Source organism: Gekko japonicus, unplaced genomic scaffold (assembly GCF_001447785.1).
Source record: "Gekko japonicus isolate JY-2015 unplaced genomic scaffold, Gekko_japonicus_V1.1 scaffold135, whole genome shotgun sequence".
NCBI lineage: Eukaryota > Metazoa > Chordata > Lepidosauria > Squamata > Gekkonidae > Gekko > Gekko japonicus.
The window spans coordinates 2,801,202-2,817,270 of NW_015175359.1; the positions used below are offsets into that span (position 1 = coordinate 2,801,202).

Sequence of the window (16,069 nt, forward strand, 5' to 3'; positions counted from 1 at the left end):
CACACAGGTGCGCGCGCCCGGAGCCGCCGGAGGGGCTCGCGCCATGCACCTTCCTACTGGGCCTTGACCTCCTGGCCACCCAGAAGCACCGGGAGAAGGCACCCCAGGCTGGTGGCGACTGGGCCGATGGCAAGGACAGCCCCGCGGCCTCCCAGGAGCAGCTGCTGCCGTCGCCGGATGGGGACGAGGGCGAGGGGGACAGCTAGCAGCCGGTAAGAGGGATGGCTCTTGAGGGGTGGTGTAGACACGTAAAATTGGAACAAAATATTCCCGTTTAAATTACAGCGGGAACAAGGCGCATTTACAGCGCCATGTGACCAGACCCAAAGTAAGAAAGAGACCAGCGGGACAAAATCAGCCGCTGAGTTCCAGCAAAACCAAGGGGGGGGGGGAGATGCAGTGGAAGACGGGGAATACTGCTAAAATATTCATTCAGTCCCAACAAGCATATTACATCCAATGGGGGGGGGGGGGAAAGAGGATAAAAGGCAAGACCAACTGAAGATAAGCAGAACAAAACAGAGTATCATGAAAGGGCTGCAGTAGCAGATCGGTAATACAACAACTATACTTTTCTGGTTACAGAAAATATTCCAAAACTGTTCTTTTGAGAAACGGAAAGCACAAATGCACGATAGAATGGAAGTCATAAAAAGGAGGATCGAAGCTTAGAAAAATTAAAGAGACTTCATATCGCACATGGATGCCTAGGCACAGAACCCCAGTGTAATTTCAGAGTTTCCACAAACATCCCTCACTGAATTCACGACCCAACACAGGTCCAGTTTTCTACACAAGAAGTCTGTCACTTCTTGTAAACCCATGTATCTATTGATTTCAAAGCAGTGCGCAATGCAGAACTCATACATAGCCAAGACATTATAACCACCACCACCCCACTAAGTTCAAAACACCATAAATACATAAATCAAACATTAAACTATCGAGTCAAGATGGCAAAACAGCATCAGGTATAAGAAAGACTTTGCAGCAAAGCAGAATTTTTCTGTTAAGAGGCCACTGTGCTCCAGGTGTCTGGGTTGAGGACTAAATGGATCTCCCATGGGAAGGCATTCTGCAGTTCTAGGACCACCACCGATAAGGCCCTGTTGTGTGTAGAAGATGCCCTGAACATTTTGCCCAATGAAAACCAAAAGCTGGACATGGTTTGCTGGTCCCAGCATGACCGGCAGGTTCGTATGGGAGCTGGCAATGAGATCTGCGCAGAGGTCAACTTTATGCATGGTCCTCACCCCATCCAAAGCATCCTCGAAGCAACTGAGCCAGTATTTCCTGGCCATGGCATCATCCGTCAGGTCAACTGTGTCAGGGACGTAGACAGATGGGTCCTTCAGCAAGGGCAGGTTGACCAGCGTTCGCTCCAAACGATCCATTTCCAACATGTCAAACTGGACACAGGATGGAGGTAGAAGAGAAAGGTTATGGAAAAAAACACAGTGAAACCCAGACCGGACCAGTGATCCGTGTGTATTCAAGTCAATTAAAAGTTAGATAAATATAAAGGTAAAGGTTCCCTTGCTCGAAAACCAGTCGAATCCGACTCTAGGGTTGTGGTGCTCATCTCCGTTTCAAAGCCGAAGAGCCAGCGCTGTCTGAAGACATTTCCGTGGTCATGTGGCCGGCATGACTAAACACCAAGGCGCATGGAACGCTGCTACCTTCCCACCGAAGAGGTACCTATTTATCTACTTGCAATGTCTTGCTTTCGAACTGCTAAGTTGGCAGGAGCTGGAACTAGAGACGGAAGCTCACTCCGTCATGCGGCACCCGGGTCTCGAACTGCTGAACTACCGACCTTCCACAGCCTGCAGTTCAGCATCTTAACCACTTGAGCCACTGCAGATACATACAATATTATCCTCCCCTGCAACGGGGACTTGCTGAGCCTTCTTGTGTTGCTCCCTGCCTGGGGCTGCCAACGCAAGGGGTTGGCCGCGCACAAGGCATGCCCTGCTCCACAGAAAGCTGGCTGCGCATTAGGATGGAGGGGGAAAACTGTGTGGCTCTGTCCCAATGACACTCACTGTGCCGCTCCTTTCCCGCTGCATGGGGCAGATGTCGGGCGATGTGCTCATCAGGCCGGAACTGCTGGCGTAGTTTTCTCCCCAGCTGTACTGGTTGGGATCTAGGAGGGGGCACAAAGCAAAAAGAGGGAATGAATGTGCCTGCCGATCCCACTCTCTCAGCCTAACCCACTTCACTGGGTTGTTGTGAGCCATGCTCCCTCTAAGCTGTGGAGTCTTGTGAGCAAAAATACTGCATAAATTAGTTTGCTCTGGAGCCCACCTTCCTGAGCTGAGACAAAAATACGTGAGCCGGAGGCTAAAAACCTGTGAGCTGGCTCACACGAACTCAGCTTAGAGGGAACACTAGTCGTGAGGATAAAATGTCAGCTGCTTTGGGTCCCCGTTGGGGAGAAAAGCAGGGTACAAATGAATCAATCAGACAAATAAACGGTACTCAAAATGCTACAAATAGTCGGAAAAAACAGACACAACTGATAAATTAAAAAAACACTATTTGCTGGGGGGGGGGATACAAAAGGGCATGAGCTGGTTCCTCTCCTCGAGCTGAGGCTGGGCATTATGGTTCAAGAAAAGAATCAGGCTCCAGACTCAAGCTTCTCGTGCAGACTTATAACGGTACTCTGACGAAGAACAGAAGAAAGGAGAATCATCAACCCTAATATGCATCGGCAGCGTTTACATCTGCACACTGCAGCCGACAGACGAGAGGGTGTCAAACTCATTTGTTACGAGGGCCGGATCTAACATAAACGTCACCTTGTCGGGCCTGGTTATGTGTGCCTTGACTGCTGCGGACGAGGTTGTTCGGCCGCGCTGAAGCTACAGTGGAGTGGCTCCTCCCACTCCCCCCGGTACTCTGTCAGACTCCTGGCCGAGTAGCTCTCAACAACACTCTCTTCAGCAAAAGATTCGTTTATTGAGAAAAGTAAACAAGTTTCAGGCTAAAGCATCCTTGTGTTAGAACTAAGGATTTCTGGTGAGTACTCTGATAATATAGGCAATCCAGAGAAACCCCTCCCCAATAGCAGATCGCACGCACCCGTCACATTCATCACGCCTAGCCTTTGCATCTAACCCCGCCCCCCCATGGGAACGCAGTCCCCACTACCTACAAAGCAAGCAGGCTCCAAACAGTCTCAAGGCATCCCCCCCATTGGAAGGGAGGTGTCATCCTTAGAGAAGTCACGCACTAGAAGCAAATGGTTCACACAGACACATCTAGCACTCCCCTACCCATAGGAACTCCCCTCCCCCCTTTTATTATGGCAAACAGAGCTGGGTGTGAAGTCTGACATACTCCCTCCCTTGCTCCAGGCTGCATGAAAGCCCTGAAGGGGCCCCTTCCGGCCCCCGGGCCTTATGTTTGACACCCCTGCGATAGACTGTACTTTTTGAGTTGCTATCCTGATATCTTTGAGGGACATTGGCTTATGCCTATTTTGGCCTTTCTGTGTGGTGCATGTGGGGAGGTGATAAGGAAATCAATCGCGTTCCAGTTAATGTTTTTGTAACTGTAGTTCTAAATAAACATACAATACAGTGACACTGTTGTGCTGTATATTTATTGGACAGCTAGCTCTGCAGACTATAGGGAAAATATTTAATATGTGTGCAATCGAATTTATACACAGCGGTTGATAACTGTGGGGGGGGGATGCAGAGAGAAAAACGGTCACCGTTACAAGTTGCGCTTGGGGCGGTTCCTCTGACTACTAGCAGTCGCAAATGCAATTAAGCTGAGCAGAGACAGTGCCTTTATCTTGTGTGTGTGTCCCCCCCAACACACACAAACAGGGTTCACACACTAACGAGGGAAGGGGCACAACCACTGAAGCCTGAAATGACACTTCCCGGCTCCTCTAGCCAATTAGTATAATCTGAACTGTGCCCCGCTGGAGGAGAAGTCCCGGTTGGAAGCCCCGGCCTTCCTCTCCTCTCGCCTTTTCATTCAGAGGAGCGGTCACTTTTGGCAGGGACACAGAGGCCGAAGCGCCGGCCAAAGCCTTTAAACCTGCCACAGTAAATGGAGTGAGAAATCTGGTACTCGGTGCCCAGAAACCCAGGCGTGCGACACGGGGGTCGGGGAAGGGACAACCACAGCCCAACTGACTTCCCTTGCTAAGCTCAACTCTTCTCCAAGGAGGAGGGAGGAAGAGTTGAGCTCCCCACAGACGCCCGCTTGGCTATTCTGGAACACTGCGGGGACAGGACGGCGCTGCCGCTGTACTTACTGTCTTCTTCGGCTCCTTTTAAGAACGCCCCGATGGCTCCAAGGTAGCCTTCGTGCCTCAGGAACAACGCCTGTACCTCCCCCTGCCACGAGAGGGAACAATTAGGTTTGGAGGGCCTCCTTCAGAGCTAATGGGCGCTTCTCGGTACGACTTGGATTTATTACTGTTGTCTAAAAATCTAGTCGGTTTGGCAACTTTTGCCTGGGGGGTGAAATTATATAATAAGGCAATCAGTTCTGCAAGGGTGTGGCTCTTCAACCAATGCGCCTAGAAACTGCTTATAGTAATACACATGAAGCTGCCTTGTATTGACTCAGACGCTTGGCCCATCAAGGTCAGTATTGTCTACTCAGACTGGCAGCAGCTCGCCAGGGTCTCAGGTGAAGGCCTTTCACATCACCTGCTGCCTGGTCCTTTTAACTCGGAGACGAAGAAGAATGGTTGGTTTTTACACCCCACTTGTCTCTACCTTAAGGAGTCTCAAAGCGGCTTACAATTTCCTTCCCCTCCCCACCACAGGCACCTTGTGAGGTAGGTGGGGCTGAGAGAGTTCCGAGAGAACCGTGACTGGCCCAAGGTCACCCAGCTGGCTTCATGTGGAGGAAGAAGAAGAGTTGGCTTTCATACCCCACGTCGCTCTACCCGAAGGAGTCTCAAAGCGGCTTCCTCTCCCCACAACAGGCACCGTATGACGTAGGTGGGTCCAGGGCTTTTTTTGTAGAAAAAGCCCAGCTGGAACTCATTAGAATAATAGACCACACCCAACAGCATAAACTCATTAGCATAACAGGCCACACCCCTGACAACACATCTCATTAGCATATTAGGCCACACCCCCATGATACCAGACGTGTGGTCATCCAGCCACACCCACCTTTTGCTTCTGTTTACCTTGTTTGTTGTCAAAACCCAGGGCTTTTTTTGTAGCAGGAACGTCTTTGCATGTTAGGCCACACACCCCTAATGTAGCCAATCCTAATGAGTTCCTGCGGTTGGGTGTGGCCTATTATGCTAATGTGTTCCTGCTGGGTGTGGCCAACTCCGGAGCCAGCTGGAACTCCGTTCCTGTGCGTTCCTGCCCAAAACTAGCCCTGGGTGGGTCTGAGAGAGTCCTGAAAGAACTATGACTGGCCCAAGGACACCCAGCAGGCTTCAAGTGGAGGAGTGGGGACTCAAAACCGGTTCTCCAGATTAGAGTCCGCTTCTCTTAACCACTCCACCATGCCGGTGATTGAACATGGGACCTTCTGCATGCAAAGCTGCGGCTCATGAACATAAACAGGACACTGCCTTAGACTGAATCAGACCACTGATTATCAAGGTCAGTCTTCTCTACTCAGACTGGCAGCAGCTCTCCGAGATGTCAGGCAGAGGCCTTTCGCATCACCTCCTACCTGGTCCCTTTAACTGCAGATGCTAGAGACTGAACCTGGGACCTTCTGTGTGCCAGGCAGCAGAGGCTCTACCACTGACCACAGCTCAAATGATGGAGATGACACAGACCAACAGTATGACAGCCAGTTTGGCGTAGTGGTTAAGCGCGCAGGCTCTAATCTGGGAGAACCGGGTTTGATTCCCCACTCCTCCACTTGCAGCTGCTGGATGACCTTGGGCAAGCCATAGTTCTGGCACAGCTGTTCTTGAAAAAGAGCAGTCTTTGTGAAGAGCTCTCTCAGCCCCACCTACCTCACAGGCAATGCTCCCGCTAAGCTGTGGAGTCTTGTGAGCAAAAATTCTGCTTTGCGAGCTACTGCCATTAAAGTTGTGAGCGCGTGATTTGGCTACCGCATAAATTAATTCGCTCCGGAGCCCTCCTTCCTGAGCTGAGACAAGAATGTGTGAGCCAGAGGCTAAAAAGCTGTGAGCTAGCTCACACTAAACTCAGCTTAGAGGGAACACTGCTCACAGGGTGTCTGTTGTGGGGAGGGGAAGGGAAAGGAGTTTGTAAGGACTGTTATTTATTCGTTCTGTTTTATGCTTGATAGGCTTTTAATTGAGGTGTTATCTTATGATGTAAGCCGCCTCGGCGAGGAGGGCGAGATATAAATTTAAATAAATAAGTAAGCCACTCTGAGACTCCAAGTGAAGGGCGGGGTATAAATCCAATCTCCTCCAGAACCAAACAGCCACCAAATGGTAAAAGGGGCTTTTAGCAGGGACCAGGGATTGAATGGCTTTATACAGGCTCTGCCTGCTGTCCCATTTCGTTCCATACGGTGACTGGCAGAGGCTCTCCGGGGCCTCCTTTCTGACAGAGGCGCCATGGACTGAATGCACGCAAAGCGTGTTCTCTACCAGTGAGCCACAGCCCCTCCCCACTGATGCTTCATGATAAGAAGAAGAAGAAGAAGAGATTGGATAATGAGACAGACCGTTGATCTAGCCCACCGCTGCTGTTCCCGACGGGCAGCAGCTCGCAAAAGTCTCTGGCAGATGTCTCTCCCAGCTGTTTAGGTGGGAGAGGCCTGGGATTGAACCTGGGACCTTCTGCATGCAAAGCACGCACTCTACCACCGAGCCACTGTCCCTCCCCAAGAGGAGGCAAGAGACCGGCCGCTTCTCACTGCAGCCATTTCCTTCCCACTGTGTTCGGAACATTGAATTGTTTTCCCTTGGTGGGCGTGCCAAAACAAGTCTCCTCCTAAGTAATTCTGGCTCTGCTCTTTTCCTTTCATGGATCCAATGAAGATCTGCAGGAAGAGGACGCACGGCCGGGGCAACGACTGGGTTTTCTTGGACAAAAATGTGTGTGTGAGAGAGAGAGAGACGAAGAGAGGAAAAAGGGAAAGAGAAGACGGCAGGACGTTCGAACACAGTGTGTTCTTGACTCAGGATCCTCATAGCGACAGGAGTCTGAGAACTCGGGGCTTTGGGGGACTTCAAACCCCTTCCAGACCCACAGTTCCATTACTGAAAAAGCTGTAACCCAAACCAGGTCATGGTTTATTACTTCTTAAAATACCTTTCTTTTTTTAAAGTGCTCATTTTCTGGGCTATAATGGCTCCAGCTGAGGACTACAAAAAAAAAAAAGGAGGGGAATCAGCATCCACTAAATAGTACAAAGCACAAAAAAAAAAACGCTGGCTGAAATCACTAAAGGTGAACCAAAAAATGTACAGAAATAATATTTTAATACCGAGTTCAATAACGCAATGACCATATAACTAGATAAAGCCAAGGTGTTCTTACAAGAAACAACAGTAGCGCAGAGAAGTAAAGTCCCAAAAATATCAATGTGTCTCACTCCTGTTGTACTGTAATTCCATAGTCTAACTTGACACACATTAAATCCATATAATTTGGAAATCCATAAGCCGTAGAGACGCGTAGTCCGGATGCAAGATGCTGTGCTTCAAATAATTCTTTTTCAAAACCCACAGGCTACAGTGGGACCCAATCTCAGTAGTAGCACATACAGAGGCCAGTTTATTCAATAAGAACATAAGAAAAGCCAATGTTGGATCAGGCCAGTGGCCCATCTAGTCCAACACTCTGTCACACAGTGGCCAAAAATACCAGGTGCCATCAAGAGGTCCAGCAGTGGGGCCAGGACACTAGAAGCCCTCCCACTGTTGCCACCCCCCAAGCACCAAGAATACAGTGCATCCCTTGCCCCAGAGTTCCTATCTATACCTTGTGGCTGATAGCCACTCATGGGCCTCTGCTCCACATGTTTATCCAACACCCTCTTGAAGCTGTCCATGCTTGCAGCCGCCGCCACCTCCTGTGGCAGTGAATTCCACGTGTTAATCACTCTTTGGGTGAAGAAGGACTTCCTTTTGTCTGTTCTAACCCGACTGCTCAGCAATTTCATTGAGTGCCCACAAGTTCTTGTACTGTGAGAATGGGAGAAAAGTACTTCTTTCTCCACCTGCTCTATCCCATGCATCATCTTGTAAACCTCGATCTTGTCACCCCTCAGCCATTGTTTCTCCAAGCTAAAGAGCCCCAAACCTTTCTTCATAGGGAAAGTGTTCCAACCCTTTTAACATTCTAGTTGCCCTTTGTGTTTGGTTATTGTGTCACTGTGTTATTGACCTCGGTATTAAAATATTATTTTTATACATTTTTTGTTCACCTTTAGTGATTTCAGCCAGCGGTTTTTTGTGCTTTGTACTACTCCAGCTGAGGACTGCCAGATCTCACAGCTTTAGCCAGTGGTACATCTGGAAACACACAGTCCACCTTAACACATCCCCTCAAAGCTGAAAGCCAGCGGTGTTTCACGGATGTATTAACAAGATTCGTGGAAATAGTCGAACCGTCCTTACCTTGGAGAAGAAATTAATACTGTAAGTGATTGTGCGCATGGTGACGGGGTGTCCCCGGATGAAGAACCCTCCGAAATATATTTTGTTCAAGTTGTGGAGTTTGGCGTAAAGACAAGCAAGCTGCCCGATGTCATTGCTGATCATGTGCAGCAAGCTTTTCGCCATGTCTTCTTTGGAAAAATCTATGGAGAAGTGAGAAAGAAAGATATTAGAGGGGCGATTGAAGTCAAAAGGTCTTTCGTTAATAAATTCTGGTACAAATCCAATCTAAAAAAAGGTACACAATGGCTCTTCTACAGCACATCGGGAATACAACTGTGGGACTAGGCTTGGCTACGTCTGTTCATCTCCAGTTCAAAGACAGGAGCTCTTAAGAACAATTAAGTGACTTACGGCAAGGTAGAAACTTGGCAGACTAATCCACTTGCACATTTGTGGATTTCATTGGTTTTTTGTGGATTTCATTGGTGGACCTCCTGATGGCACTTGGGTTTTGGCCACTGTGTGACACAGAGTGTTGGACTGTATGGGCCACTGGCCTGAACCAACTCGGCTTCTTTTGTGTTCTTATGTTCTCTTATTGGTTGTGTGAAGTCTACAAACTCTATTTTTGGCTCGTACCTTTGTCGGCTGTGGCAGATTTCCCAAAACTACTGGCTATTAGGTTTCCACTGAGCCCAAGAGTTTGGTAGGCGCCACCATACACGTCTTTCACCAGCATGTCAACGTTTGTGTGCTGTCCCTTCGAGGCGAGCTGCAGCAACTCATCAAACTTCTAGCAAAACACAAAAGCACACACCCCTCCGATTACCATGCAAGCGTCCTCTTGAGTCCGGCAGACGATACCGCCTAACACCTGGAACTCTGCAGATCAAACCTGGGGCATGGATGTCTGTGCTACCATCTCTCCTTCCCAAGGAGTCACAAAACAATTGGAAGGAAAGGTGGAAGCTCTCTCTGCCTCTTTGTAGCCTGCATTTTGCAATGCTTCAGGAACTGTAATTTCATTAATGGGAAAATAATGTTCTTGGTGTGGGGAAGCTCACAATGACAAGTGCTGGGGAGACCTTCGATTTAAAGGGTCGTACCACTTCACACTGCAAGCAGGGGTTCCAATAACTGCTCTTCCATCCCTACCCCAGAATAATACCTCCACATAAGGAACCAGCATGTCAGGGGAAAGGATTCCAGCCTAGGTTTCTCCCTAATGTGTTCAATCTCTGCTTGCAGGGAACTTTGTTGTACAGAGAAGCATTCAGTCACATGACCCCCCTTCCATGCTAGTAGAGCAAAGACACTGACTACCATTTCAGTGAGAGCTATGTCTTCATCAAGGAAGAACATCTACCGTTCAGCCTTTTACTCATAGGGCAATGAATATGAGTATTCTCTACAACACAGAGAGTACTCCATGCATTCTCTAAGATGCAGTTGAAGAATCTACACTTCCTAGCCACACACCATGATATGAAGAGAAGACGACGACATTGGAGTTATACCCCCGCCCTTCACTCGGAGTCTCAGAGCGGCTTACAGACTCCTTTCCCTTCCCCTCCCCACAACAGACACCCTGTGAGGTAGGTGGGGCTGAGAGAGCTCTGGGAGAACTGTCCTTGAGAGAACAGCTCTGACAGAACTATAGCTTGCCCAAGGTCATCCAGCAGCTGCGAGTGGAGGCGTGGGGAATCAAACCCGGTTCTCCCAGATTAGAGTCCACACACTTAACCACTACACCAAACTGACGGAAATGGGGGTCCACCCATATTACCTTCGTTTTTGTAAGCAATGCTCCGAGACCCCAGAAGGTCCCTCCTCCAATTGAACTCCCACCAATCCATTCAAATTTATCCTCCGTTTCCACCTATCAAAGACAAGATTAACATGCAAGGAAATAATTAGTGTTTCCCCCCCCCCAAAAACGAACGCATCTATACTGAAGTACAGACCTTTTAGGACTGTCTTCTCTCCCTCCCCACCTCTCCAGATTCTTTCTACTGCCAGAAAGATCTTCTGTTCAAATACGTGTAGGATATTCCCAGTTCACTTTATGAAAAGAGGACCTTTTCCTGATGAGAAATCTGAAAAGCCCAAGACGTGTCCGTCTCTCTACTTGACAGAACTGAAGATCCACTGCTTCAGAGAGCCGGTGTGGTGTAGTGGATACAGTGGCCAGCTAGTGTCAAACCTTGCTCTGCTCAGTTTGCCATAGATGCTGGGGGAGGGGAATTCCGTGGAGTGTGTGGCTGCTCTATCTTAGAGGCGTAATCCTTCCGAAGAAGCCTTCCTCTATTACCAGAGAAATGTCCTTGAGAGTTCTGGTGGCAGCTTGCTTAGTAGATAATGGAATCATATATTTTCCCAGGTGGGGGGGGGTAGAGACGCTGGAGCTAGGCTGTGTGGATGTGACGTATGAGTGGGCCTTAGGAGGGGTTACATTTGAATCACCTATATCTTTGATTGTACCCACCAAAATCTTTAGATCTGACACGGTACTGAAGACCTGGGACTTGCTTATAACTCAACAAACATATCACTGCCAAAGAGAGTGCTGTGAGAATAACTTGCCCAGCAGTTTGACAGCTAGGACCCTGGGCAACCTGGGTTCAGATCCCCATTTCCAACACAGAAGTTTACTGGGTGACCTTGGGTCCCCTCACAAATTCTCAGCCCGGCCTACCTCACCGGGCTGCTGTTGTGAGAAAATACAGGCGGGGAAGAATGGTGTTCTAAAAGCCACTCTGAATCCCGACGAGGGAAGAAAACGGGATAAAAATAAGTAAATGTAATGCATCTTCTTTACTGCCCATGATATAAAGAAAAATTCCTGCAAGGGTTTCCATAAACAACTGGATTCCCCCAGTGAGGGACAGACAACTTGTTATCTCCAGGCCTATCTGTTTCTGTAACCTCTATAACTGGATTACTAAAACAGCTGAGGAATTACTGTTGCAATATTACTTACAGGAAGACCGTGGATATAATCATTTTGATATTCTTACAAATGTTTACATTAGGGGTGTGCAAAAAAAAAAATTCAACCCGTTTCGGATTCGGCCAAATCAGGCAGAATTAATTTCAGGGGCAGAAAGACTCCCTCATGTCAATTTCGGCAGTACCAGCAGATTCCGCCAGCCGAATGTCAATTTCAGCCCCATTATATCCTAAGGGTCATTGAAGTCAAAGGAGAAAACATAGGGTATATTCTGAGGGCTGGAGGGGAGGGGGTTTGAGGGAGAGGCTCCAAACTCGCAGGGTAGCTTGCTGGAGCCTCTCCCCAAGATACCCACCAAGCACCTTAACCTTTCTTCATAGGGAAAGTGTCCTCCTCTTATCATTGTAATTACCCTTTTCTGCATTTTTCCAGTGCTATAAATATTCTTTTCTAGGTGTGTGTGGTGTGAGTGGTCCAATGCAGTTGCACCATCAATTTATACAGGGCAGGACTGGAATAAATGTTGTTCCTGTTGGTCTTTTGGGGTTTCTGTGTGGCGCTGTGGCATGCCTGCACTGCCACAGTGCCACTTGTTCTGGCATGTGCCACTTGTTCTCATGGCAAACAAGCACCTCCCAAGACAGTTCACTTTCCCTGAGATTCTCTGGGAGAGTCTGACTGCTGGGTGCTGCCTGCTTGCCTGCCTTAAGTGCTGCTGGCTGGGTTTCCCAATTGGAAACAATGGAGGTAATGGGGGTAACCTGTTCGGGTGCCCATAGAATTGGGCCCACTGGTCCAATTGCTTTGGGACATGGGGGTTTATGTGGGGAGAGGCTCCCAAAGCTACCCTGAAAATTTGGAGCCTCCCCTCAAACCTCCTCCCCCACAGAGCCACTAACAGCACCGTGGGGGAAAAGTTACTTTCCCCCCATCATAGAGAACAATGGAGGGGATGGGGGCAACCTGTTTGGGGGTCCGTAGAACTGGACCCCCTGATCTGATCCAATGTTCTTGAAACTTGGTGGGTATCTTCGGGAGAGGCTCCAGCAGCTACTCTGTGAGTGCCCTCAAAAACCCCCCCCTCCCCTCCAGCCCCCAGAATATAACCTATGTTTTCGCCATTGACTTCAATGGCCCATAGGACATAATGGGGCCGAATTGCCGCTGAATTCCAGCGGCAATTCGATTCAGATCAGAGAATCTGAATCAGCCCGCAGCAGCCCAAAAGGGGCCTGGATGGGCCATTTTCGGGGGTGCATTCGGTTCAGATTAACCGAATGCACATCCCTAGTTTACATACCCTTCTTATATTGCTGTCATTTGCTCTTAAGGAACCACTTGAAGATCTTTGGTTGAACTAATGTGTTAAAATGCACATGCAATTAGCATCAATAAAACTGATAAGAAGGTTTTACATACCTTCACTATAGAAACCCCGGAGCCGATGTTGACAAGTAAATAGGGGAAAATGTTTGGGTGGTTCATCTGAAATCGGAACTCTGGGTCCGCATCCTTCAAGTACGCAAATGCTTCGTGGGGGATGTTCTTTAGGACAAAGTTGCACCCCTTGATCAAACAAGTCATGACATCTTCTTTGTCAACCCTGAAGGAAAAATGAAACACTGGTTAAAAGACTTAAAGAAGGATTTGTAAATCAGAGTCATGGGTGAGAAGCATGGCGTTCTGGGGCAGATGCAGATGGCTCTTCTCAGGAACCAGCTCAGGTTTCACTGTCCAAGACACAGAACGTTTCTAACCTTTGTCATTTACAAACCAGGAAAAGAAATATGGACATTTCTGATATAAAATTCCAGTGGATGAGGGATAAGGCCAGGCACAAAAGTTAATACAATTGCAAATTTTCATCAGTAACAAATGTTCAGGGGCAAACAGTGGGTGGGGGAAAGGAGAAGACAAGAGAGGTTTGCAAGAAGCATCAGCCCTTGCTATCCTTTTCCCCAGTGGCTTCGTTTCCCGACCTGCAACTTCAGAATCATTTTCAGAACCATTTCCCCCTTTGTGAAACACAGGCTGCTTCTTGAAGCAAACCCAGCCCATTCTGGACCACACAGGCAGAATTATGTCTTCATGCAGTCCATCAGATTTGGCTACGTAACACCATAAAGCCAACAGAGTGAAAGGGCAACAACTGAGGCCCTTGCTCGGAACATTTTTGATCCATTTTTGTAGGTGCATGGAACAACCATGGAAATGGAGAGTCCACTTCACAGGGGGGTGAGAGTTAAAGTTTTTCTGGGAAAGTCATTCACCGCTCCACTTGTTCAGCTTCAAATCAACCCTGTGTGGTGTATGTTTCTTTAAGAGGACTGTATATAAGTGAGGGGTAGGAAGTGGGAGTGATTGCAGCTGTGAGATGTGTTTTATACTTGGGTGACCGAGAGCAATAAAGACTGATTTGAAGACCAATGCGGAGGTCTTATTTGCAAGATATAATGCCCGGTTACTAGTCCACCTATGTCAGTCATTTTTGTCCCCTGCCAAGGTTTGTACTGTTTCCCCATCATGCCTATTCTTACAACTGGAGACCAGGGGAGTGGCTATTTACAAGCTTAGGTGTGAGGCTTCTGCCCTGTTACAGTTCCAGACTTCCCCACACCCCTAAAAGCCAACCTACCCCATGCTTCTAACATACCAATGCCAAAGCCCACTAGCAAAAACTGTACAGCCCGCTACATGTCAAAGGCTCACCAGAAGAAAACGAGTAAAGTAAGTCTGTGTCAGCTATGCTGCCATAAGGGTTGGGGGTGGGGTGATAGCTTGCTAAGTCTGCTGCATTCCTTCTTGGCTTCCGTAATGCTTGCTTATCTTGCAGGTGCGGTGTAGTGTCTGGGATTCAAGGGAACCGTGGGAGCGCTTTCGGTTCTCAGCTTCGGCTCTAACGGCCTGGGGCTCCTTCTCCCGCGCGCGGGAATGTGGCCAATTGGCCAAAGGAAGGGGGGGTGTGCACATGAATACCCTATATCCCATTATGCTTGTAGGGGTGATGCCATTCTTAACAGTGCCTATGTTAATGCATCTATAGCTCTCCAATAAAGTATAACTTTTCTGATAAGTGTGTACTCAGTTGTTGGCTGTGGAATCTGACATTCTGCACATTTCCCATCTAATCGCTGATCCTGAATTATTTCTACATACAATTCTAGACCTGGATGGGCCAGGTTGGCCCAATCTTGTCAGATCTCCTCAGCTAAGCAGGTTCAGCCCTGCCTAGGACTGGGATGGGAGACTACCAAGGAAGTCCAGGGTTGCTGTGCAGAGGCAGCCAATGGCACACCACCTCTGAACGTCTCTTGCCCTGAAACCCCTTCTGGGTTGCCATGAAACAGCTGTGACCTGACAGCCCCTTCCAAAACCAGAATCCTAGACAGCGTTTCGGACCTAGACTGGCCAGTTCGGTGTAGTGGTTCAGAGCGACGGACTCTAATCTGGAGAACCGGGTTTGATTCCCCACTCCTCCACACGCAGCCAGCTGGGTGACCTCGGGTCAGTCACAGTCCTCTCAGAGCTGTTCTCTCAGGAGCAGTCCTCGAAAGAGCTCTCTCAGCCCCACCTGGTTCACGGGGTGTCTGTTGTGGGGAGGGGAAGGGAGAGGAGATTGTAAGCCGCTCTGAGACTCCTTTGGGTAGTGAAGGGCGGGGTATAAATCCAATCTCCTCCTCCTCCTCTTCTCTACCAAATTCAATTGTTTGCTGGATAATGTTATTTTCATTTACCACACAAACCTCTTTCTGCGCCTAAATTGAAAATAGCATCCCTTCAATGTTGTAACTACTTCCCCCTCCCCATTGCATACACTGTTGGAGCCCCCCCAAAAGGGCACCTTCCCCTTCAGGACTCTGCTGCTCGGAGGGAGGGGAGCATTTTGTGACCCCTGCAATCAAACCCTACCCGACAACGGCTAACCGTTCTCACAGGAGGCGCTTCTTCCCGCTGCCACTTACTTCAGTCCCAGCTTCTTCTCAATAAGGTCTTTGAATTTGTACGCACCACCTCCCGTGGCTTTGATCACTTTCGTTTCCGTGTTGACGAGATGGTCTTTGACGAAATCCAGGCAGGTTTCAATATAGGCGTTCTCAAACTTAATGAAATGCAGCCGGGCGGTTATCTCCTCTTGAACGGTGATTTCGTACGGTGATTCGTTCTCTGCGTCCTTTGGGAACCAGACATTTTTTTGTTGTTGTTAAAGAAAAACCTCCCGTCTTTCACTTTTAACATTGCTTAACAAGGCCTCTTTGAAAAGTTATTTCAGGGATCGTCTTTTTCCCCCTTCTCCTGGCTGCATCGCATAACCTTCTGCCATATTCATACTCACATACATTGTGTGTTTCATACAAATAACAAATCCTAAAAAGTAATGAAAGTCAGGGAAATCTTCCCGGCTTGTTTTTGAGCAGAACATTTTCCCATGTCTAAAAACGTGTTCTCTTTAGGTTCAGGTCATTTGACAGGTCAAGTATTCCCCCCCCTCCAGCTTTCTTAGAACCCCTCCCCCCAAAATACTTCAGTCATCAATAGGTTTGATATATAAGGGAAATACAAATCGGGGGGGGGGGGGAAGAGACCCC

At 48.5% G+C, this 16,069-nt stretch overlaps 1 protein-coding gene across 1 annotated transcript in view; it reads right to left on the reverse strand.

Moving 5' to 3' along the window:
- PANK4 (pantothenate kinase 4) overlaps positions 1-16,069 on the reverse strand; it is a 53,562-nt gene that overhangs the window by 24,579 nt on the left and 12,914 nt on the right. The window contains exons 3-10 of the mRNA XM_015425302.1: positions 15,446-15,654; positions 12,903-13,086; positions 10,320-10,412; positions 9,173-9,326; positions 8,552-8,733; positions 4,280-4,361; positions 2,046-2,146; positions 1,254-1,409 (exon numbers count right to left, since the gene is read on the reverse strand). Coding sequence (XP_015280788.1) covers positions 1,254-1,409; positions 2,046-2,146; positions 4,280-4,361; positions 8,552-8,733; positions 9,173-9,326; positions 10,320-10,412; positions 12,903-13,086; positions 15,446-15,654 — 1,161 coding nt within the window. The remainder of the gene's footprint in view (positions 1-1,253; positions 1,410-2,045; positions 2,147-4,279; positions 4,362-8,551; positions 8,734-9,172; positions 9,327-10,319; positions 10,413-12,902; positions 13,087-15,445; positions 15,655-16,069) is intronic.